At 48.5% G+C, this 26344-nt stretch overlaps 2 protein-coding genes across 2 annotated transcripts; both read right to left on the bottom strand.

The window, feature by feature from the left end:
• Window positions 1–13893: 13893 nt before the first annotated feature.
• Window positions 13894–14838, bottom strand: LOC135886554 (olfactory receptor 4N5-like). Its single transcript, XM_065414303.1, has one exon. The coding sequence runs from the start codon at window positions 14836–14838 to the stop codon at window positions 13894–13896; it is 945 nt and encodes a 314-aa protein (XP_065270375.1).
• Window positions 14839–24560: 9722 nt separating this feature from the next.
• On the bottom strand, window positions 24561–25499 carry LOC135886572 (olfactory receptor 4M1-like). The gene has a single exon (XM_065414325.1). It carries the CDS (start codon window positions 25497–25499, stop codon window positions 24561–24563), a length of 939 nt encoding a protein of 312 aa, XP_065270397.1.
• Window positions 25500–26344: the final 845 nt, after the last annotated feature.

Below are 26344 nucleotides of genomic sequence, written 5' to 3'. Positions count from 1 at the left end.
AAGTGGCCCCCTCAAGGATTGAACTCACAACCCTGGCTTTAGCAGGCCAATGCTCAAACCACTGAGCTATCCCTCCCCCCTAGAGTATAGCTGCCCCTTCCCTACCCCCACCCTCTACTGCCCCTAGTGCCCATTATACAGTATAGCTGCCCCTTCCCCACCCCCACCCTCTGCTGCCCCTAGTGCCCATTATACAGTATAGCCGCCCCTTCCCCACCCCACCCTCTGCTGCTCCTAGTGCCCATTATACAGTATAGCCGCCCTCCCCCACCCCTACCCTCTGCTGCCCCTAGTGCCCATTATACAGTATAGCCGCCCCTTCACCACCCCACCCTCTGCTGCCCCTAGTGCCCATTATACAGTATAGCCAGCCCTTCCCCACCTTCTGCTGCCCCTAGTGCCCATGATACAGTATAACCGCCCCTTTCCTGCTCCTCACCCTCTGCTGCCCCTAGTGCCCATTATACAGTATAGCCGCCCCTTCCCTACCCCACCCTCTGCTGCCCCTAGTGCCCATTATGCAGTATAGCCACCCCTTCCCCGCCCCCACCCTCTGCTGCCCCTAGTGCCCATTATACAGTATAGCCGCCCCTTCCCCACCCCACCCTCTGCTGCTCCTAGTGCTCATTATACAGTATAACAGCCCCTTTCCTCCTCCTCACCCTCTGCTGCCCCCTAATGCCCTTTATTCATTATAGCTGTCCTTGAAGGAGATGTTTTGGCACCATCTAAGTGCACAGAATACACCAGAACGTTATCTGTACTCCTTTTGCCCAGCACAAAGCAGTATATTGGTGGATTGACAGAGAGAGAAAGGGAGATATCACAGATGGATTGATAGACAGATTAAGGGTATGTCTACACTACGGGATTAATCCGAATTTATATAATTCGAATTTAGGAAACCGATTTTATAAATTCGAATGTATTCGGCCACACTAGGCACATTAATTCGGTGGTGTGCGTCCAAGCTACCGTACTAGCATCGATTTCCAGAGCGTTGCATTGTGGGTAGCTTTCCCATAGCTATCCCATAGTTCCCGCAGTCTCCACCCCCCTTGCAATTCTGGGTTGAGACCCCAGTGCATGATGGGGCAAAAAACATTGTCGCAGGTGGTTCTGGGTACAGCCTCCCCCTCCCTCCCTGAAAGCAACGGCAGACAACCATTTCGCGCCTTTTTTCCTGAGTGAACTCTGCAGACTCCATACCGCAGCAAGCATGGATCCCGCTCAGCTCCAGAACGCAGTCATGAACATTGTAAACACCTCGCGCGTTCTCGTGGAGTTTATGCTTACCCAGGACCAGAAAAAAGAGGCGAGGAGGAGGAGGCGGCGACTGCAGCGCAGCGACAAGTGTGAAGAGGACATGGACATGGACCGTGAATTCTCTCAGACCGCGGGCCCCGGTGCTTTGGAGATTATGATGTTAATGGGCCAGGTTATAGGCTTGGAACGCCGATTCTGGGCCCGGGAAACAAGCACAGACTGGTGGGACCGCATAGTGTTGCAGGTGTGGGACGATTCCCAGTGGCTGAGAAACTTTCTCATGCGTAAGGGCACTTTCATGGAACTTTGTGACTTGCTTTCCCCTGCCCTGAAGCTCCAGAATACCAAGATGAGAGCAGCCCTCACAGTTGAGAAGCGAGTGGCGATAGCCCTGTGGAAGCTTGCAACGCCAGACAGCTACCGGTCAGTCGGGAATCAATTTGGAGTGGGCAAATCTACTGTGGGGGCTGCTGTGATGCAAGTAGTCAAAGCAATCACGGAGGTGCTGCTACGAAAGGTAGTGACTCTGGGAAATGTGCAGGTCATAGTGGATGGCTTTGCTGCAATGGGATTCCCTAACTGTGGTGGGGCGATAGATGGAACCCATATTCCTATCTTGGCACCGGAGCACCAGGGTACCCACTACATAAACCGCAAGGGGTACTTTTCAATGGTGCTGCAAGCACTTGTGGATCACAAGGGACATTTCACCAACATCCATGTGGGCTGGCCGGGAAGGGTTCATGACGCTCGCGTCTTCAGGAACACCAATCTGTTTAAACGGCTGCAGCAAGGGACTTACTTTCCGGACCAGAAAATAACCGTTGGGGATGTTGAAATGCCAATTGTTATTCTTGGGGACCCAGCCTACCCCTTAATGCCATGGCTCATGAAGCCATACACAGGCAGCCTGGACAGGAGTCAGGAATTGTTCAACTACAGGCTGAGCAAGTGCAGAATGGTGGTAGAATGTGCATTTGGCCGTTTAAAAGGTCGCTGGCGATCCTTACTGACTCGCTCAGACCTCAGCCAAACCAATATCCCCATTGTTATTACTGTTTGCTGTGTGCTCCACAATCTCTGTGAGAGCAAGGGGGAGACCTTTATGGCAGGGTGGGAGGCTGAGGCAAATCGCCTGGCTGCTGATTACGCGCAGCCAGACACCAGGGCGATTAGAAGAGCACACCAGGAAGCGCTGTGCATTAGGGAAGCTTTGAAAACCAGTTTCATGACTGGCCAGGCTACAGTGTGAAAATTCTGTTTGTTTATCCTTCATGAAAACCCGCCCCCTTTATTGACTCATTCTCTGTAAGGAACCCACCCTCCCCCTTCCCCCAGCTTGCTTTCAAAGGAAATAAAGTCACTATTGTTTAAAAATCATTTATTCTTTATTAATTGATTATAAAAAGAGGGAGAGAACCTGAGTGGGGTTTGGGAGGAGGATCAGCGGGAAGGAAAAGCCCACTAAAAAAAGGTTAAAAAAATGGCAGCCTTTTGCTTGGGTTGTCCACTGGGGTGGAATGGGAGGGCGTACGGAGCCTCCCCCCCGTGTTCTTACACGTCTGGGTGAGGAGGCTATGGAACATGGTGAGGAGGTAGGGGGGTTATACAGGGGCTGTAGCGGCACTCTGTTCTCCAGCAGCCGTTCCTGAAGCTCCACCAGACGCCGGAGCATGTCTGTTTGCTCACGCAGCAGCCCCAGCGTTGCATCCTGCCTCCTCTGATCTTCCTGACGCCACCTCTCATCTCGAGCGTCTCTCCTCTCCTCACGTTGGTCCCTTCTGTCCTCACGTTGGTCCCTCATGTCCTCATGTTGGTCCCTCCTGTCCTCACGTTCACTGGCTTCTTTCCTATACTTGCAAACCGTGTCCTTCCACTCATTCAGATGAGCTCTTTCACTCCTGGTGTATGCATTTCTGCGAACATCTCGTCTCGCGTCTTCTTTTTCCGACGCCTTATCTGGGATAGCCTTCGGGAAGGAGGAGGGAGGCTTGAAACATTTGCAGCTGCTGGAGGGAGTGAAAAAAGGAGAGAATTTTTTTAAAAGATACATTTTTCAGAACAATGCTTATACTCTTTCACGGTGACAAATACTATTCACATTACATAGCACATGTGATTTCTGTGCAAGGTCGCATTTTGCCTCTTAATATTGAGTGCCTGTGGCTTTGCTGCTAGAGATCACAGACGCAGGTCCGGGCAACAGAATTCAGCTTGCATGCTGCCATGGTAAGCCACTGTCTTTAGGCTTCTGCGCCCTGCTTTCCCACATACCAAGCAAAGCCCGTTGTGCTGCAGTTTTCCTGTTAACCTTCAGCAGCAGAAAACAAGCTAACACCCCCCCACCATCCAATTCTCTGGGATGAGTGCTTTATCCCTCCCCCCACCGCGTGGCTGGTATCAGGGAAGATCCCTGCAGGAACCAAACTAACACACACCCCCCAACCCGCCATGAATTCTCTGGGATGAGTGCTTTATCCCTCCCCCCACCGTGTGGCTGGTATCAGGGAAGATCCCTGCAGGAACCAAACTAACCGCCCCCCCAACCCGCCATGAATTCTCTGGGATGAGTGCTTTATCCCTCCCCCCACCGGGTGGCTGGTATCAGGGAAGATCCCTGCTAGCAAAACGCGAAAAGCTCTGGGCCAATCCTCCCCCCCCCCTTTGCACTTGGCTAAATGCAGGGAAGGATTTCTTTTCAGCCACAGGCAAACAGCCCAGTAGGAACGGCCACCTCTGTCCCCTTAATTAAATTCCCGTATTTCAACCAGGTTACCCTAAGCGATATCACTCTCCTGAGGATTACACAGCAAGATAAAGAACGGATGTTGCTTGAATGCCAGCAAACACCGGGACCATACGCTGCCAGGCTTTGTCATGCAATGATACCAGATTACTTGCTACTAGCATGGCGTGGTCAAGTGTCCTACCATGGAGGACGGAATAAGGCTGCACTGCCCAGAAACCTTGTGGCAAGGCTTTTGGAGTACCTCCAGGAGAGCTTCATGGAGATGTCCCTGGAGGATTTCCGCTCCATCCCCAGACATGTTAACAGACTTTTCCAGTAGCTGTACTGGCTGCGAATGCATCCCAAGTGCTCAGGGCAAATTAATCATTAAAAATGCTTGCTTTTAAACCATGTTTTATATTTTAAAAGGTAAACTCACCTGAGGTCCCTTCCATGGGGTCATGGTCTTGGGTACTGGCTTGGGAGGCTTGGGAGGGTACTTCAGTCAGGGTGAGAAACAGATCCTGGCTGTTGAGGAGAACGGAGAGCTGGGTGCTCTCTGCCAGCTCGTCCTCCTCCTCCTCCTCTTCCCCTTCCGCGGAATCATCAGGTGTACCTGATGAGATTATCCCCATCTCGGAATCCACAGTCAGAGGTGGGGTAGTGGTGGCGGCCCCCCCTAGAAATGCATTTAGCTCGGCGTAGAAGCGGCATGTCCGCGGCTCTGACCCGGAGCGACCGTTTGCCTCCTTTGCTTTTTGATAGGCTTGTCTGAGCTCCTTGACTTTCACGCGGCACTGATCTGAGTCCCTATTGTGGCCTCTCTCCATCATGCCCTTGGAAATTTTTTCAAAAGTTTTGGCATTTCGTCTTTTCGAACGAAGTTCTGCTAGCACTGAATCCTCTCCCCATATAGCGATCAAATCCAGTACCTCCTGTACGGTCCATGCTGGTGCTCTTTTTCGATTATCAACCTGCATGGTTACCTGTGCTGATGAGCTCTCTGTGGTCACCTGTGCTCTCCACGCTGTGCAAACAGGAAATGAAATTCAAATGTTCCCGGGGCTTTTCCTGTCCACCTGGCCAGCGCATCTGAGTTCAGATTGCTGTCCAGAGCGGTCACAATGGTGCACTGTGGGATAGCTCCTGGAGGCCAATAACATCGAATTGCGGCCACACTAACCTTAATTCGGATTGACAATACCGATTTTGACGCTACTCCGCTCGTCGAGGAGGAGTACAGAAATCGAATTAAAGGGCTCTTTAATTCGAATTAAATGGCTTCGTTGTGTGGACGGGTCCAGCGTTAATTCGATTTAAAGCAGCTAAATCCGAATTAAAGTCGTAGTGTAGACCAGGCCTTAGATGTGGAGATATCACAGATTGTAGGATCAGTAGATAACTAGAGATTTTGAAAATAGATAGATAGATAGATAGATAGATAGATAGATAGATAGATAGATAGATAGATAGATAGATGGGGTGTATGGGGATAGATAGATAGATTTCATCATCCATTCAGTCTGTTTATCTGGGCTGTCCTTGGCCCCAGAATCCACAGCCTTTTCTGGGCATGGGGAGGAACAGAAGCATCTGAGGAGGAGTCCCTGGAGTGGATGGATGGCCGACCGTCCCACTGTTTCTAGGGCAGAACTGAGATGATCCAGGGAGAAGCTACGTCTTATGAGGATGTCTATTCAAATCTGGCCACTGGTGGGAAAGGTGGAGGCTCCTCATTGGTTTGGCCATGTCCCTGGTGTAACGGCAAACCAATGGACACTGGGACATGGGTGGGACGTTTGCCATCGGGTGAATCTGGGGTAAGATTGCATCCAAGAGGGTGGGGAGCGATAATCACCTGGGGTATCCATCTCAACTGAGGACTTGGGACTTAGGAGATCCTCAAGGTTCTGCGCTGGGATCTGGAGAGTGGCATAGAAGGAGGAATGGGCGTCATAGATGACTTGCTGTGAAATTAGGTACTGGTTAGAGAAGGGGTGGCTTCAGGAGGGGAGTGGGGTCTAGTGATTAAAGAACGGAGGGGGGCTAGAAGCAGAATTCCTGGGTTCTATTCCAATGCAGCCTTGAGCAAGTCTCGTAACTTCTTTTGTGTCTCTTTCCCCAGTGGTAAAATGTTTGTGTTCTTTGTGTGACAAATTGTATAAAACTCCTCTGCCAAATTCTTGAGCTCCTGTATCTCAACGGAGCTTCGGTTGACTCCAGCTGGGGATCTGGCCTATTGACTCCAATGGAACTATGGCCGATTGACACCAGCCGGGATCTGGCCCATTGACTCCAATGGAGCTACGGCCGATTGACACCAGCAGGGATCTGGCCCATTGACTCCAATGGAACTACACCTGGTTGACACCAGCCGGGGAACTGGCTTGTTGACTCCAATGGAGCTACGACCAGTTGACACCATCTGGGGATCTGGCGCTTTATGTATTCCTATAAATGATTGTTACCACAGCTATTATGAAGTCCTTTGAGACAATATGGCATCTTGAGATTTGAATTTCCCTGCTCACATAGATTCATCAGTCTAAGGGGAGAGGGGATCATTAGATCATCCAGTTGGACCCACTCTATAGCACGGGCTGGCGAATTTCACCCATTTCCCCATATACTGAGCCCGATAACTTGTGTTTGACTCACGCATGCTCCAGAAAGGCAGCCAGCCTGAATTTGGAGCCATTTGTGCCAGATACATTGAGCAAATGAAGCAATCGCCTACAATTTGAGCTCTCCACATTTTTCAGTCTTAAACAGAAGACGGTTTCCTAGGCATTGTCCCCTGGGATGAGCCAGATTAATGTGAACGTCACTTCTACTAAGCGAGGGTAACATTCTCTCCCTTGGTAGCAGTAGATGAATTTGGATCCCAGGTGCAACCTCTGTGGACTTGTGAGTTTATGAGATTTTTGCCTCGGGGACTTTTCCGGCTCTGTGACACTGATGCCCTTAACCACCCCTATTAATACCAATAAATGAAAGTGAATCCTTGTTAATGAGTCTTATCATTCTAATATATACTTGTAAGACTATAATAAACAATGCTTAGCAACACACCACCCTTGAGAGCAGAAAACTAATCATTAATGACCAGTAAGTTTCAAAATTATTACTCACTAATAATTAACGACCAGCTGCTAATTACTAACTGCACATTATAAATGATTAGGGTGGATAAGTTACTATGAGGGATGCGTTCTGAATCTGGAATTAACTCTGCATCCTACATGAAAGATATCATAGAAACATAGAATATCAGGGTTCGAAGGGACCTCAGGAGATCATCTAGTCCACCCCCCTCCCTGCTCAGAGCAGGACCTAATTCCCAACTAAATCATTCCAGCCAGGGCTTTGTCAAGCCTGACCTTAAAAACCTCTAAGGAAGGAGATTCCACCACCTCCCTAGGGAACCCATTCCAATGCTTCACCACCCTCCTAGTGAAAAAGTTTTTCCTAATATCCAACCTAAACCTCCCCCACTGCAACTTGAGACCTTTACTCCTTGTTCTGTCATCTGCCACCACTGAGAACAGTCTAGATCCATCCTCTTTGGAACCCCCTTTTGGTTAGTTGAAGGCAGCTATCAAATCCCCCCTCACTCTTCTCTTCTGTAGACTAAATAATCCCAGTTTCCTCAGCCCACAGGCGCAGACTTTCCATTGTGCCGGGAGGTGCTCGACCAGCACCAACTATGCCCCAGGCCCCGCCCCAACTCCACCCCTTCCCTCAAGGCCACACCCCTACCCTGCCTCCACCCCACCTCTTCCCACCTCCGCTACACATCTTCCCGCCCCGTTCTGGCCCCTCCCCCAAACGTGCCACATCTTCGCCCCTCCCCCTTTCCCCCCAGCCTACTGCATGCCGCAAACAGCTGATTGTGGTGGGAGGGATGTGCAGGGAGGGAGGGAGAAGCGCTGATAGGGGGGCTGCCGGTGGGTGTTCAGCACCCACCATTTTTTTCCCCTGGGTGCTCCAGCCCCGGAGCACCCACGGAGTCAGCACCTATGCCTCAGCCTCTCCTCATAAGTCATGTGCTCCAGCCCCCTAATCATTTTTGTTGCCCTCTGCTGGACTCTTTCCAATTTTTCCACGTCCTTGTAGTGTGGGGTCCAAAACTGGACACAGTACTCCAGACGAGGCCTCACCAATGCTGAATAGAGGGGAATGATCACATCAATATGTTGCAATCATATTATTCAGCATGAATACCAATTGTTCTGGATTAATGATTAATGATCAGTTAATGACCATCCATCCATTATCAAATAATGAATGAATATCAGTTATCAATTGATTTGTTGCCATTTGTTATAATTCATTCATCAGGAGCTAGTAGTTAATGATTAACATTCATAACTAGCCATTATTAATAAAAGATCATTAATAAAACAACATTAACAGAGATCTGTGACTCTGCAGGGACCAGTTATCCCACATGGTGGATGGGAAATATAAATGTTAAAAGTTCATTTTTCTCTGAGCTTTTGCTCTATATAAATGATCAGAGTTGGTGGCTGCTTTTTATTGAACTTGGTAACAATCTTTCATCTGGAAAGCATTTGATTTAGCAAATAAATAGTACAATTTGGATGCTGTAAAAATAAAAGCTCTTTTCTAGTATAATCCCAACTGGCTTGAATGAAAATTAGACAGAGCTAGCTTTGAAATAATAACAATTGAGTCCTTTTTGCTATCACAAAAGAAATTATTTATTATTATTAATTGCACAAGTACTAATGTCTATGTTCTTTGTCATCTGATGTTATAGTTTGTAAAGATCAAATAATAAGGAGAAGTATGCATTTATGTAGAAATCTAAGCAGTAATAATGAGCTCTAAATTGTACTAGTTTAAATTTGTTTTAATTCATTTATTTATTTAATAAAATGCTGTTATTAAGATATCTCTGCACCTATTAATTCATATAATTCATGTTTATTGACATAGAGATCTAAATTCAATGAGATTGCTATGCCAACCTAATTCTTGATTTATATTTATGAAGAGATCCAGGTTTATTTCTAATGAGCTATAAAAGTGAGAATACTGTTAATGAATGTGTATAAACAGATGAAGGCACATTAGATTGGGCTGTAAATATACTAGCATTACCAATATGTGTTTATAACAGAACACACAGGTTATTAGAACATAAGAACATAAGAATGGCCATACTTGGTCAGACCAAAGATCCATCTAGCCCAGTATCCTGTCTTCCAACAGTGGCCAGTGCCAGGTGCCCCAGAGGGAATGAACAGAATAGGTAATCATCAAGTGATCCATCCCCTGTTGCCCATTCCCAGCTTCTGGCAAACAGATGCTAGGGACACCTCCCTGCCCATCCTGGCTAATAGCCATTGATGGACCTACCCTCCGTGAATTTAGTTCTTTTTTGAACCCTCTTATAGTCTTGGTCTTTCCAACATCTTCTGGCAAGGAGTTCCACAGGTTAACTGTGTGTTGTTGTTGAAGAAATACTTCCTTTTGTTTGTTTTAAACTTGCTGCCTATTAATTTCATTTGGTGACCCTTAGTTTTTCTTGTGAAAGTTGGGAAAAGTGCACACATCTTAGTCTTCCAGGAAGAGCAAGCGTCAGGCTAACTCTTCTATTTAATAATGCGAGACTTTAATGCAGGGCCTGGGTGAGTGGAAAAGAACTATAAGAGAAGTTGTTTTGACCTTGTGTTAGATAAGAATGGAACGCAGACTGTAGCAAGAACTGCTGAAAACAGTAAAATATCAGGAAGGAATATGTATAAACAAAATGCAGTTGTTGATCATTACTGTATGTCACAAAAGGTATAAATACTTGCCTTAATTGTTTATCTAATGGAGACCTGCCTCGGGAGGGGAACACCTGCCCATGAGTACTCTCCCCTTGGAAGTGTTAAAGAAAATAAAGCTGCCTCTGGCATGTTGCAACCAACCTCAGAGTGAGAACTCGTTTTTCTCACACATTCTGTACAGAGAAGGAGTAAATAATACTTCCTTATTTATTTTCTCCACACCAGTCATGATTGTCTAGACCTCTATCATATCCCCCTTAGTCATCTCTTTTCCAAGCTGAAAAGAGCCAGCCACATATAGTTGGGGCTAGGGAGAAGAAGAAGAAGAAGAAGAAGAAGAAGAAGAATAAAGATTTGCATTTCCTCTTCTTATCAATAATAAATGCTTATAAAGATCTGCATCATTAGATTTCTTTTCAACATTATGTTTGCTCTTAATTAATGTGTAGAAGTAGGAAAAAATGAGAATAGATTGTCTTAAACACCCTGATTGCTCTTAGTGGGTGTGTGTGAACTGAATGAAATGCTCTTTGACTGATAATATGATTGCTTCTAATAAACACTTGGAAACTGATTGAAGTGTTGTCAGACTGCTTTATAAACACATTGATTGCTTTAAATAAATGTATATAAACAGTTTGAAATAACAGTAGATTGAGCTGTAAACAATGCATTTGCTATTAATAAATATTTATAAGGAATTGGAACAGTATTTGAATGATTTATAAATATTATTGTAATCGAAACACGATTGCAAAAGATTAACATTATTATTTAGATTTTTATAGTCATGATTATTAATACATATTATCAAATATATTGATATTCAATTAGATTACTTTATACATATGGTTATTATTAATGCATATTTATTTAAAAGAGCTGTATATTTTTATTGCTGAGGTCACTTAAAATATATGTAACAATTTTTTTTATGATTTGGAGCTGAGTACAAACATTTTAAAATTATTATACAGCTCTCTGCATCAAAAGAAAGCTTTAAATGAAACCAACAGGAATAGGATCAAAATTAATAAAAAGTGATATGGGATTTCAATTAATTGTATTAGCACCAGGAACTTTCCAAGGTAAGTATTCCTTCAAATACTACAATATAAGAGTAAGATGATAGACAGGTAGATAAAGTACATATGTGAGAGGGAGAGATATGTGTGAATTGGATAGATAAATAAGTACAGATAGGTGAGAGAGACAGATAACACCACATAGAGCAATAGATGGATGGATAGATGGATGGATACAGAGAGAGAGACAGAGGGACAGAGAGAGAGAGAGAGAGAGAGCTAATTCCACCTAGGAAGGATGAATGGATGGACAGATAGATCTATAAAGTATATATGAGAGAGAGAGAGAAAAGGAGGGGTACGTGCAATATCGATAGATAAATAAGTAGATATGGGACAGATAGTGAGGTATGCATGGGATGTATGGGCAGATAGCTAGACAGATTGTAGTGTTGTTGTTCCAGTGTTGGCCCCAAGATATTAGAGAGACAAGGTGGGTGAGGTGATATCTTTTATTGGCCCAACCTATGTGTCTCTCTCACCGACAGATGTTGGTCCAAGAAAACTTATCACCTCACCAACCGGGTCACTCAGGCTACATCTTCACTACAGGGGGGGGGTCGATTTAAGATACGCAAATTCAGCTACGCGAATAGCATAGCTGAATTCGACGTATCGCAGCCGACTTACCCCGCCGTAGGGACGGTGGCAAAATTGACCTCTGCGGCTTCCTGTCGACGGCGCTTACTCCCACCTTCGCTGGTGGAGTAAGACCGTCGATTCGGGGATCGATTGTCGCGTCCCGACGGGACGCGATAAATCGATCCCCGAGAGGTCGATTTCTACCCAACGATTCAGGCGGGTAGTGTAGACCTAGCCTCAGAGAGAATTCCACAAAGGACAGATAGATGCGAGTTTGAAAGAAATCATTATGGAGCTGTGTCTTTTCCTTCCTTTGGGCTGGAAATTGGAAAGACAGACAGAAAGACGCCCTCTCTTGCTGGGGAATGTCCCGATCCGTGTTTCCCAGCCCCGAGGCCAGGCCGGTTTCAGGACCGATTGCAAAACGCACCGGTCACTAGCCGCTCTGGGTGGAAGCAGCTGAGGTTTTTTCTCAGTAGTTTATTGCCCTCTAGTGGCGGCCTGAGGCGCTGCCAACCACCCTTTCCCTTTTTCCTTCTGGTCGAACAAAACCAGCCCCTTTCTTGGTTTGAAATGCTTGATTTATGCTAGACTCAGGGGCCAAACTTCAGGACTAGGAGCGTTTAGAAGATCTAGGACAGGGGTTCTCAAACTGGGGCTCAGGACCCCTCAGAGGGTCGTGAGGTTATTATGTGAGGGGGTCGCGAGCTGTCATCCTCCACCCAAAATCCTGCTTTGCCTCCAGCATTTATAATGGTGTTAAATATATTATAAAGTGTGTTTAATTTATTAGGGGTGGTCGCACTCAGAGGCTTGCTGTGTGAGAGGGGTCACCAGGACAAAAGTCTGAAAATCACTGATCTAGGGGATATTTTGGAGCCCATCTGAAAAAAAAATCAGCTCCCAGCTCTTAGTAATAATAATACAATTATAAATTGTACAATAATACAACGTATTTATGTACCTCATAATTGAAATTAAAATAGCCAATAGGGAGAGAGCTATAGCTGTTAGCATGGAGGCCATGAGCTAGGACTCCTGGGTTCTATCACTGGTTCTGGGAGGGGAGTGGGGTCTAGTAGTTCAAGCATGATGGGGCTGGAAGCCTGGACTCCAGGATTCTAATCCTAGCTTTGTCACAGACCCTCTGTGTGATGTTTTGACAGCTCTATCCCCTCTCTTTGCCTCAGTTTCCCCATTTATAAAGGAGCTAATGACACTTCCTTACCTCCTGGAGGGTTTTAAATGCTCAGTACATCAGTATCCATGAAGTGCTTTGAGATCTTTGGCTGATAAATCCCATGGAAGCATTTTGTCATGAAATCAAACTGCTCATATTCCTGCAATACAGAATCCATGCTGGCTACAGAAGCTGAGTTAGCCATACTGAATTTATTCGACCTAAGCCGGAATTTGTTTGTACCCCATGAACCTGCCAGCAAAACTCTGTTTGGTCCTAAGCAAGAAAAGCCACATTTAGACAAATCTTTTCCTCCTTCAGCTGACTATGGCTGAATGGGTGGAGCAAATAGAAAGATTCCAACACATGCACTAAGAGCGAAACATGGTATTCAAGGGCACGGACATTCTGGGGAGTCTACGGGTGGTAGAAACTCCAGAAAAAACATACTTAGTCCTTGACACATGCCCTCTATGCCACATTTCCTGCTGTGTGTTGTCATGAGTAGTCAAAGTAACATAAACCTTGTTACTATTAACTGAAACGTGCCAATAAATAATCATCTCAGAGCTGGCTTAGCTCTGGAATGACACCAGAGGTATACCATAAATCATACAGGTCATCTCCATGGATACTATAGAGTTACTCTGTAAATACTACACAATTATTTCATTGCAATTAGGAAAGTACAAGAGAGTTGCTCTTCAGATATGCTGTAACTGCTACAGCGCTACTCCACAGATACTATGGAGGTACTCCATCTATCTCCATCTAGAGTTACTCAGCAAATACTGAAGAGTTACACCAAAGTAAATGAGACCAGAACCTGAGTTTACACATAGAAAACAACATTACAGACCCTATACTTACAAAATTAGTAACGAGTTACTCGGTAGATACTACAGAAACACTGCACTCTTAGGCACAGATCTTCAAATAACTCCAGGCTCCTTACTGCTGTTGAAATCAATGGGAGTTAGGGACCTAAATAGCTTTGAGGATCTGGGCTACACTGTATATATCCTGCAAAATTAGTACAGAATTGCTCCAGAGGTTCTTCAGAATGACTCAATAGTTTGAACAAAATTATTAGACAGTTAATCCAGAGATACTAGTGATTTACTCCACGATAACTTTATTACTACTACAGATTTACTCCTTAGATAGTACAAATATGCTCTGGTGTAACTGAAATAAGACTCTGGCCATGCACGTATGAAAAACATTCCCAAAGTCTGCAATTTTCTATGATTACTTGCTCAGTTCCCTTCCCCAAGACCCATATCTGCCAACCATCCTCCTCATGGCCGACTTCACCTCCTTGTTCCTGAGGGTGTAGATCATGGGGTTGGTGAGGGGGAAGACCACGGTGTGCAGCACGGCTACCACCTTCTCCAGGGGGACAGCGCGGAAGGGATGGCAGTAGATGTAGATGGCCGGCACGAACATGACAAAGACGACGATGATGTGGGTGATGCAGGTGGAGGCCACTTTGCTCTGGCCCCGGGGAGAGCATGCCCGGAGCTTGAGCAGGAGGAGGGAATAGGAGACCAGGAGGAGAAGGAAGCACAGCAGTATGACCAGCCCATTGTTGGAGAAGGTCAGGATCTCCACCAGGGCAGTGTCGGTGCAGGCCAGCTTGATCACCTGGGGCACATCGCAGAAGAAGTTGTCCAGAACGTTGGGGCCACAGAACGGGAGCTGGGCAATCAACCCTACCAGGATGATGGCGTGAATAAAGCCCCCTGCCCAAGATGCCCCCACCAGGGCCCAGCAGACCCCCCTGCTTACCATGCTGGTGTAGCGCAGGGGCTGGCAGACAGCCACGTAGCGGTCATAAGCCATGGTGAGAAGGAGGAAGGCTTCGGCCGCCCCCAGGAGGTGGAGGAAGAAGATCTGGGCCATGCAGCCCATGTAGGAGATGGTCTTGCGGCGAGAGAAGAAGTCAGCCAGCATCTTTGGGGGGGTGACAGAACAGTAGCAGATGTCCAGGAAGGCCAGGTTGGCCAACAGGAAATACATGGGGGAGCCCAGGCGGGGGTCACCCCAGACAGTGAGGATGATGAGGACGTTGCCCGGGAGGACGACGGTGTAGAAGATCAGGAAGAGGAAGAAGAGGATGAGCTGGACTTCATGGGCAGGGGACAAGCCCAGGAGAACGAATGTGGTCACCATTGTCCAGTTCTCTTGTCCCATCGTACTGGACACACACATGCACAGGAAGCAAAGCTGCAGCTCGGTAACCAGCCCCCCAAGTCTAAGGGTAGCCTTGTAGTGAGGCCACTAGCCTAGGTTGTGGGTTCAACTCCCTATTCTACCACAGACTTGCTGTGTCGTTTTGGGGGCAGAACACCAAAGGGATTTAGACACCTAATCCAGGTGCGCCCAATGGGAGTTCGGCGCCTGAACTGCTTCTGAAAAATCCCAATGCATCTGAATGCCCCTAAGTACCTTTGGAAATCTGGACCGCAGCTTCTCAGCCATTGAACGGAGGCAGCTTGTCAGGAGGGGAAAGTATGAGCGGAGTTGGGGAGGGGAACCGGGGGTCACACCCATGGGTACCAGTGGGTGGAGGGGTGTGTGGAGCAGAGGGAGTCAGGTGGCAGCTAGCCAGGTCCCCACTTCGGTGCCTCCCCCCCACACTCAGCTCCTTCTCTGCCATCATGTCCCCTCAGCTGGCCCCATGTCCTGGCTGCACCTGATGCTCCGGCAGAGAGGAGCCGGAATAACATCAGGGCTCAGAGACGGACAACATCTCCATGCGACTGATGGGGTGCTGGGCTCCCCATGCAGCCCCTCTGCCCATGCATGGTCCTGACAGGACTCGGCAAAGCCGCAGAGCAGCCCAGGTGCGAATCTAGGTGGGCAGAGAGCTGCTGGTTGGGACTGAGGCATCAGCAGGGCTGTGGGTGGGGGGAGGCCAGGGCTGGAGTAGCAGGGGCTGCGGGTTGGGAGTGAGGTGCACCGGCAGAGCCAGGGGGACACAGAGCAGCTGTGCTGTAATGGCCGGCGGGCAGGGGGCTGGTGCAGGAGGCACTGCCATTGGGATGTGGTTGTATGGGAGTTTTGGGGAGGAGGAAGGAGAAGCAGCTGGATCCCAGGCTGTGGTAGGGGCTGTGCAGGGGGCACTGGTGAATTCATGCCCAGCCATGCCCGGGCAGCACATCTTTGCACTGGAACTACAGGCCTGTCAGGATCCTGCGGGCTGGCACTATCCCCAGCCCATGCCTGGCTGGCAGGAGGCCAGGAGTAGGGAAGCTGCACCCGCAGGTGGCAATGAAGGGCACCATGCCAGACGGAGAGAGAGCAAAGGAGGAATAAAAGAGAAAGAGGGCGAGTGGTGGAGACTCACCCTGAGTTGCCTTCGGTAGAGTGAGAGGCGCTCAGCCGAGTGCCATCTTCATCCCCTGCAGCCACACGGCCCCCGGCTATATCCCCGCTGGCTGGGATGGGCGTCACCAATCCCCACTGCGGAGCGGGGGGGGGCAGTGTGTGCAGCTGCTGCTCGCTTAATTCAGCACTGAGCAAACTTACTAACTCCGGGGGGAGCAGGGATCTCAGCTGCCAGGAAGGGTGGGGGGAGGGGGACGGAAAATGGACAGGCCAGCGGGGCTCCAGCAAGACAGTGTCCCCCCAGCAGGGGGTGCTGCAGGATCCCCTTCTGTGGGGGGACTGGGAATGAAACATGGGGACAGGGGAGAAAAGGGAGATGAACCAAGTCACACTGCCAGTGCTTAATACAACTTGATGCCTGGCCTCCCACTTCCTCTGCTCTAACTACTAGACCCCACTCCCTTTTCAGGGCTGGGGATGGAACCCAGGTGTCCTGGCTCCCAGCCAGAGGCAGATTAAGGTTTATGGGGTCCTGGGCCAGAGCAAATGCACCTGCAGTGACAGTCCCGTGCCCATTTCACCCCTTCCTCCTGTGTCCCCACCCATGGCCCCACATCTTTCTGCCCCTTCCCTGGGGCCCCACCCTGTTCCACCCAGGGTCCTCCCACTGTGGCCCCACAACGCGTTTGCTCCTCTCTGTCCCCCCCCCCCCACTGCGACCTCAAGACCAGAGAAGCTCTGTCCTCCCGCCATGGTCCCAGGGCCGCAGCAGGGAGTGAGAACTTCCCCAGCCCTGAGACTGCGGTCGATAGCGAGAGCTCCTCAAGTCCCAGGGCCAAAGCAGGGGTCCTGATGTTGGGGCTTCCTCCGCCACCCCCAGCACTTCTGCAGGGGACCAGGGTCAGGGCCCTGGGGTGTCTCCCGCCCCATCCGCCAGGCGCTTAGGCCAGAGAGTGGGGTTGGGTGCGGGGTCTTCCCCTGCCACCCTGTAGCTTCTGCCGGGGATGGGGCAGTGGGGGCTTCCCCTGCCCCTCCCGGCTTCTGCTGGGGACAGGGTTGGGGCACGCTAGGCTGGGGCTTCCCCCGCTCCTCGGCTTGTGCTGACAATGGGGTTGGGGCACTAGGGTTTCCCTGCTTCAACTGCCCTGCCCGGTGCTGCTGCTGGGGAGTGGGGTCGGGTGTGGGGGCTTCCCCCATCCCGTGACCAGGGCTCTGGGCTTCCACCACCCAGTGGATTTTTTCTGGGGCCCCCAGTTGGCTGGGGCCACTGGGAATGGGCCAAGTCGAACCAGTCACTAATCCGCCACTGCTCCCAGACCCCACTGCTCTGACCCACTAGATCCCCATGCCCTCCCAGAGCTGGGGATGGAACCCAGGATTTCTGGATCTCAGCCCCAACCACTTTAACCCACTAGACCCCACTCCCCTCCCAGAGACAGGATAGAACCCAGGAGTCCTGGCTCCCAAACTGCCCTTTCTAAGGGTATGTCTACACTACGAGAGTAGTTCGATTTTACTTAAATCGAATATGTGGAATCGATATTACAAAGTCGAACGTGTGTGTCCACACTAAGGACAGTAATTCGACTTTGTGAGTCCACACTAACGGGGCAAGCGTCGACATTGGAAGCGGTGCACTGTGGGCAGCTATCCCACAGTTCCCGCAGTCCCCACTGCCCATTGGAATTCTGGGTCGAGCCCCCAATGCCTTCTGGGGAAAAAAATGTGTAGAGGGTGGTTTTGGGTAACTGTCATCATCCAACCGTCACTCCCGCCCTCCCTCCCTGAAAGCGCCGGCGGGAAATCAGTTCGCGCACTTTTCTGGTCAGTGACAGCGCGGACGCCACAGCACTGCGAGCATGGAGCCCGCTGCGACCATAGCTGCAGTTATGGCCGTTGTCAACACCTCGCACCTTATCATCCACCTTTCCCAGAGGCAGATGCTGAGAAATCGGGCAAGGAGGCTACGGCAGCGCGGTGAGGACCTGAAGTCTGAGAGTGGCACAGACCTGTCACAAAGCATGGGACCCAGCGCCGAGGACATCATGGTGGCAATGGGTCATGTTGATGTTGTGGAACGGCGATTCTGGGCCCGGGAAACAAGCACGGACTGGTGGGACCGCATAGTGCTGCAGGTCTGGGATGAATCCCAGTGGCTGCGAAACTTTCGCATGCGGAAGGGGACTTTCCTGGAACTTTGTGAGTTGCTGTCCCCTGCCCTGAAGCACAAGGACACCCGGATGCGAGCAGACCTGACTGTCCAGAAGCGAGTGGCCATAGCCCTCTGGAAGCTTGCAATGCCGGACAGCTACCGGTCAGTCGCGAACCACTTTGGCGTGGGCAAATCTACCATGGGGGTTGTTGTGATGCAAGTAGCCAACGCAATTGTTGAGCTACTGCTCTCAAAGGTAGTGACCCTGGGAAACGTGGAGGTCATCATATGGCGGGGTGGGAGGTTGAGGCAAATAGCCTGGCTGCTGATTACGCCCAGCCAGACAGCCGAGCGATTAGAAGAACCCAGCGGGACGCGCTGTGCATCCGGGAGGCTTTGAAAGCTAGGTTCCTGAGTGAGCAGGGTAACCTGTGACTATTAAGTTTGTTTACAGAGAAGCTGAACCTGCCCCCGTTTCTTTACCCAGTAAATGTTCACTATCCTCTCCAGTTACATACCCCGTTGACCCCGTTCCCCCCTTCCAACACACGTTTAAAAATAAAATCACTTGAAATTTGTTAATGAACACTGTTTTCTTTATTACTGTTTTCGCGGGAAAGTGTTGAACCTGGGACGCAGACTGTGGTGGGGAGCGGGTGTAGTGTAGTGATGCAAAGGACGCTTCTAAACTCCAGGAATGACCGACTCCGCACTGGTGGACTGGTTGTTTCAACGGAGCCTGCCACCCCTCCTGTTCGGGACTCTGTGTGTGGGGGCTATGTGACTTTGTGGCAGGGGGAGGACGGTTACAGATCCCCTGCTGCGTGGCTCTGTGATCCAGGATAAGGACCGCTGCATAAGATCTCTAACCGCCCTCCCTCACCACAAAGTCACATAGCCCCCCCCCCCCACAGAACATGAAAACCACCTCCCAGACTGACCAGGGTAACTAGTGAATGCAATGTGTGTGTGCCCTATTGCTGAACCTGCCCCCGAACCTGCCCCCACGTCTGTACCCTGGTAAAGGTGACTGTCCTGTCCAATTACCAACCCCCTTCCCCCCCTTCAAACAGACTCTCCTCTAAAAGAACATGATGGAAACAGTAATTAACAGAAACATATTTTTTATTAGCAACCACACATGAAACTGGGGGATGAAACTGGGATGGGGGCTTGGGTGAGGCGGGAAGGAAATAACTTATCAAATTTTGGGGAATGAGAGCCTTCTGGTACTTGAGCAGTCTGCAGGGGTGGAGTGAGAGTTTTCATGGACTCTGCCACCCCTCCTTCTTGGGACTTTGGGTGAGGGGGGTATGGGACTTTGTGGCGGGGGAGGGCGGTTAGAGATAGACTGCAGCGGGGCTCTGTCCTCCTGCCTCCGGTCCTGCAGAACATCCACAAGGCGCCGGAGCATGTCCGTTTGCTCCCTCATTAGTCCAAGCAGCATTTGAGTCGCCTGCTGGTCTTCCTGCCGCCACCTCTCCTCCCATTCCATGTGTGATCGGTGCATTTGGGACAAGTTCTCCCTCCACTGGGTCTGCTGGGCTGCCTGGGATCGGGAGCAGCCCATAAGTTCCGAGAACATGTCCTCCCGTGTCCTCTTCTTCCTACGCCTAATCTGCGCTAGCCTCTGGGAGTGTGATGCCAGGGTAGTTCGGGAGACAGTCGCAGCTGTGGGATGGGAAAAAGGGAGTGAATTCCTCAGAAAGATAAATTTTTGGTTGAACAAAGAACATAGTCTTTCTCTGTGAACAAGACCATGCACAGCACCTATCACATGCGCACTCAGGACAAGGTCGAATTTTTGGCCTTCGCATTCAGTGCCTGGGGTCTTGCAGTGTAGATCAGACAAGCGGGACAGGACAGCGGAATTTGGGTAACAGGCTGACATGGTAAACCGTAGACTTGTGGCTGCTTAAAACTTTAATAATAGCACTGGCCTCCTTTCACGTTCAAAGCAATGCCAGTCCCTGCTGCCAGCAATCCGGCAAGCATGAACTCTGCCCCTGTCCCACCCCCTCGCGGCTGTCCCAGGGAAAGATCCCTGTATGCTGCTCCTCTCCCGCCTCCACCGCGTGGCTCTAAACCGCCGGTTACAGTTCTGTAAAGGAAAAGGCAAGCAGTCCCAATACTAACATTCCCCTACCTAATTCAAAGGAGGTCACCATGAGCGACATCACTCTGATGAGGATTTCAGAGACGGAGAAAGAACGGATGCTTTGGGAAAGCCTGCAAAGACCAGGGCCGTATGCTGCCATGCTCTGCAAGGCAATGATACCCGAGTACTTGATTGTCTCCTGGCGCGGAAACGTTTCGTACCACGGAGGACCCAATAAGGCCGCTCTCCCCAGGAACCTGATGCAAAGGCTTTCCAATTACCTCCAGGAGAGCTTCGTGGAGATGTCCCAGGAGGATTTCTGCTCTATCCCCGGACATATAGACCGGATTTTACTGTAGCTGCACTGGCAGGGACTAAACAGTAGAGCACCTAGGGCAAAACAATCATGCTAAACTGGACATTGTTAGATTTTTTTTCAGTAGTTGCACTGCCAAGGACTGAAACGTTAAGCGCCTAGGGCAAAGTAATCATGAAAAACCCATTGTTAATATTGTTAATATTCCTGTTCTGTTAAAAATAAATGTTTACATGTTTAAAACACTTACTGACTGATCCTTCCCCTGATTCTGTGTCCGGGTTAACGCCTGGGGACGGTTGGTAGGGGATCTCTGTAAGGGTGATGAAGAGATCCTGGCTGTCGGGGAAATCAGCGTTGTAAGCGCTGTCGACTGCCTCGTCCTCCTCATCTCCTTCCTCATCTTCCCCATCCGCTAACATGTCTGAGGAACTGGCCGTCGACAATATCCCATCCTCAGAGTCCACGGTCAGTGGTGGGGTAGTGGTGGCGGCCGCACCTAGGATGGAATGCAGTGCCTCGTAGAAACGGGATGTCTGTGGCTGGGATCCGGAGCGTCCGTTTGCCTCTTTGGTCTTCTGGTAGCCTTGTCTCAGCTCCTTGATTTTCACGCGGCACTGCGTTGCATCCTGGCTGTATCCTCTCTCTGCCATGGCTTTAGAGATCTTCTCGTAGTTCTTTGCATTCCGTCTTTTCGATCGCAGCTCGGAAAGCATGGACTCATCGCCCCACACAGCGATCAGATCCAAGACTTCCCAATCAGTCCATGCTGGGGCTCTCTTTCTATTCTGAGATTGCATGGCCATCTCTGCTGGAGAGCTCTGCATCGTTGCCAGTGCTGCTGAGCTCGCCACGATGTCCAAACAGGAAATGAGATTCAAACTGCCCAGACAGGAAAAGGAATTCAAATTTTCCCGGGGCTTTTCCTGTGTGGCTGGTCAGAGCATCCGAGCTCGGACTGCTGTCCAGAGCGTCAACAGAGTGGTGCACTGTGGGATAGCTCCCGGAGCTATTACCGTCGATTTCCATCCACACCTAGCCTAATTCGACATGGCCATGTTGAATTTAGCGCTACTCCCCTCGTTGGGGAGGAGTACAGAAGTCAAATTTAAGAGACCTCTATGTCGAAGTAAATAACTTCGTGGTGTGGACGGGTGCAGAGTTAATTCGATGTAACGGTGCTAAATTCGACATAAACTCCTAGTGTAGACCAGGCCTAATTCACCGCACCCCATTATTCTGTTCTAACCACTGGACCCCACCACCAGTTGAGCTGTGGACAGAACCCAGGATCCCTGAATTGAAGTCCTGGAGACACTGGAGCCAAAAAATGCAGTTTCCAGTGACCCAAAGCTATCCATGGATTTACCATGAATTCACCCAAATGCCCAGAGGGAGAAGGGCTGTTGTCTCCTTTTTATCTGTTAGCCCAAAGATTAACACACTTGGGTTGTGGGAGCCACAGTTCAAGTCCGCCCCTTGCTGATGGGAAGATAGGATTTGAACTTGGGTCTCTGCTATTAAAAGCTATTGGGATATTCTGGCACAGAAGCCCTTCAGTGGCTCCTGTGGAAATGATCTCACTTGATATGAAGCCCTTGGGCTAAAGGAAGAAAGCAACAGCGCCAGCCTCACTCTAGAGCCTGATTTGTCAAGGCACGTGCCTTGAAGGTGGGAATTAGAAGGCCCACTCCCTTCCAATCCCATTATTAATCCATAACGCAATGGCTTCAACAGGAGACATTCCCACACCATCTTATCCCATAGCCCAGTGGTGTAGCTGTGCTGCTATAAAGCAAGAGACCCAACTTCCTGATCCTTCTTCACACCATTAAGACGGGGGACTTGAACCTGGGGCTTTCACTTTTCATTTTGAGTTGAATGAAATATTTCCATCTACCCTACCCACAATTTTCTAATTCCCTTAATTTTTTCTGGATTTTCTCAACTCGGTTCAGGTTGATGCAATTTCTTCCCCCCTCTGCTTTTTCCAAACTGCCAGAGATCTGAAAACTCAGTGATTCACCCAGATGTAGTAGCCACCAGGCAAGCTGATGTCATTCGCTCTCCATGCACGCATAGTGCCCACCACAAAGAACAACCCAATATTGGTTTGGGTACAGGCAGCACCCGGCACAATGGGGGCCCTGATCTTGGTTGGGGCCTGTGCATCCCCTGGTACAATAGGACATGATCTCAAATGGAGTCTGTGCAGTGCCTGACACAATGGGGGCTCTGATCTTTGGTTGCTTATTTATCCGGTACTCAAATAGAAAGAATGATTTCAATGGAACTTGGGAAGTTTGATACAGCTGAGTATCTGATCCTGTATCTATCATAGTGGTTTTCAACCTTTTTTCATTTGTGGACCTCTAAAATATTTAAAATGGAGGTGCAGACCCCACTGGAAATCTTAGACATAGTTTGCAGACCTTGAGGGGTCTGTGTACTACAGGCCAAAAACCACTGATATATCATATCTGTGAGTGGCATAGTGAAAGGCATCTAAAGGAGACGGATGACCCGATCTCATTAAAAATACTGGTAACTAGGCAGCCACATTCCTAGGTGGCTTTGAAAATCTAACTCATAGGGGCAGAGTTAAGGCTGTTAGTGCAACATTTTCCTGAATTGTGAGTCGTTAATTGTGCAGCCTTCATGTTCTCTTAATGCCAGTTGTGGGATGGAGTGTCCTATGTTTTTAAGCAGGGAGATTGGAGAAGGAAAAATAAAAAAAGAAGCAGCTTTGTTCTCTGGGGCTTTGAAACCTTGCTAGAAGTTGGCACATGGGACAGAGGAAAGGTTACATTTGAAGGGATTTTTTATTTTCATAAAAATAGGTACACATTGACAGTTCTTTGGTAACCTCTCTCAGCCCTCACCACTCTCTTGATGAAATTCTCATGCACCAACCTTCACAACTGATGTAAACTCTGTAATTATTCACAAGATACTCCAGAGATAATCTAGAGTTACCCCATATAGAATAAACAAACAGTACACAGTTACTCTATAGATACTACAGAGTTATTACATGGATCTGACAAAATAACTACCTTGTTATTATTCTATAGATACTACAGAGTTACAACAAAGTTACTATGGAGATAATACTGATTTGCTACAAAGTTCTTAAACAGACTTCATAAATTTGCTAAATAGATACTTTACAGTAATTACACAGTTTTTCCTCGAGATACTACTTATTTACTAAAGAATTGCTTCACAGATACAAAAGAATTATTCCATGTATCCTACAGGGTTAGTATATATTTATTCCATAGACATTACAGTTACAACGGTGTTGCTCCACACATAACACAGAGTTCCTCCATTGATGTGACAGAATCATTACAATGTTACTCCATGGATATGAAAGAATAAATCGATAGGTACTACTGTATTTCTATATAGATACTACAGAATTACTCTGTAGATATTACAGTTACCCCGAAAATACTGTAGACGTATTCCACATTTATTGCAGAATTACTCCATGGCTTATACAGAGTTACTATATAGTTACTCCATAGATACTACAGATTTCCTACTAAGTTTCTCCAGACACAGTAGAGTTACTCCATATGTATAACAAAGTTAGTACAATGTTAGTTCACATATACTACACACTTACTTGAAAGTTACTCCACTGACATGGAAAATTAGTTCATAGGTATTACAGCATTAGTACATAGACATTAAAGAATTACCTCAAAATTGCTCCATAGATATTACAGAGTTACTCAGCAGGTACTACAGAATTGCTCCACAATTACTCCATAGACACATGAAACTTGCTCCTTCATTACTTCATAAATTCTACTGCATTACTCCAGTGTTACTCTGGTGTAAATCAATGCAGATTCTGGCCCCACACATTGATAAACCTATTTAGATTAATCAGTTAAGAGGTCAGAGGGGACCATTGTGATAATGTAGTCTGACTTCCTGTATAACACAAGACAGAGAAATGCCCTGAAAAAATTCCAAACCCTGCACTTCTTTACCCTGCCTTTGTTCTATTTCCCCCTGCAGAGCCTGTGTCTGCCCGGCAGCCTCTTCATGGCACTGATGATCTCTTTGTTCCTGAGCGTGTAGATGATAGGGTTCATGAGTGGGAAGACCACGGTGTGGAACACGGACACCACCTTGTCCAGGAAGAAGGTGTGGAAGGGATGGCAGTAGATGTAGATGGCCGGGCTAAACATGATGAAAACAATGATGACATGGGTGACACAGGTGGAAGCCACTTTGCTTGTCCCCTTTGAAGGGTCACCTGCCCGAAGCCGGACCAGCAGCACCGCATAGGAGATGAGCAAGATGAGGAAGCACATCACGGTGGAAAAGCCGCTGCTGAAGAACATGAGGAACTCCAGCACATAGACATCGGTACAGGCCAGCTTGATCACCTGGGTGATGTCACAGAAGAAATTGTCCAGCTCATTGGGGCCACAGAATGGAAGCCGGATGATCAACACCACCTGCAGGATAGAGTGCATGAAGCCTCCGGCCCAAGCAGCCCCAACCAGGGCACAGCAGACCTCCCTGCTCATCATGCTGGCATAGCGCAGGGGATGGCAGATGGCCACGTACCTATCAAAGGCCATGCCCATGAGCAGGAAGACCTCAGCTGCCCCCAGGAAGTGGATGAAGAAGATCTGGGCCATGCAGCCCCCATAGGAGATCGTTTTGTGGCGGGAGAAGAAGTCAGCCAGCATCTTTGGGGGGGTGACGGAGCAGTAGCAGATGTCCAGAAAGGCCAGGTTGGCCAGGAAGAAATACATGGGGGAACCTAGGTGAGGGTCACCCTGGATGGTGAGGATGATGAGGATGTTGGCTGGGAGGATCACGGAGTAGAAGACGAGGAACAAGACAAAGAGGAAGAGCTGGATCTCCCGGGTCTGAGATAGCCCCAGCAGCACAAACTCCGTCACCCCTGTGACATTATCATGCTCCATCCCTGTAACAAACCAACATGGTACATTGTCACTGCTACGATTGAGGACCCAAGCAGTTCGCCAAATATTCAGGGTCTAGGAGGCAGTTTCAGTTAGGAGGGGAATTAGGGGACCGAATCAGGAATTTCTTTGATGCAATCCTGCATATATACAGAAAAGATGCAAAGTCCTATTTCCCTGAAAACTGGAGGAACCAAACAATGGGAGAGAGTGTCTTTGATCACCGCTCCAGTCCTCTTTCAGCCGGCAGCTCAGCCTGAAACTTCTTTCAGTCTCTCAGCTTCTTTCACCTTCAATCTCTCTGTCCTGCTCCTTACAACCCCCCTTACCCAAAATAAACCCAGCAAAGCCATCCACCCACATAATTCCCATTCCTGGATGGACTCACATTTGCCTTTGTTTTGTCTCTCCAATGTATCTTAAACGAGGGGCAGCAGTTATGTCCCACCCATCGATTCCCAGAGCCCAAAGCCAGAAGGGATCCTGTGGTAGTCGGATCCCCTGTATCAGGCTTGGAAGGGTGAGATTTTTATCGGCCAATGTCAGTCGACGCTGCTTTCACCGAACACACACAACCCGATGAAAAATATTTCCATCAAAAACAATCAAAATTTACAAAGGCAAAGTAAAAAAAATGCTGTAGAAGAACGTATTTGAGTTTGACGTAAGCTTATTTACTTTGTATATTTTGACATGTGATGTTGACAATTTGTCTTTTAACAGTTATAAAGCTTTAACATTTTGAATCTCAACATCTGCTGTCATGCAATAATTATAGTCTCCATTGTTTGATTCCGCCCTAATTTTCTGTGTGAAAATGTATATTGCTAAACATCCAAAAAGTT

Source organism: Emys orbicularis, chromosome 12 (genome assembly GCF_028017835.1).
Source record: "Emys orbicularis isolate rEmyOrb1 chromosome 12, rEmyOrb1.hap1, whole genome shotgun sequence".
In the NCBI taxonomy this organism is placed as follows: Eukaryota; Metazoa; Chordata; order Testudines; family Emydidae; genus Emys; species Emys orbicularis.
Note: the sequence above shows the minus strand (reverse complement) of the source record. Positions and strands in the feature narration are given on the sequence as shown.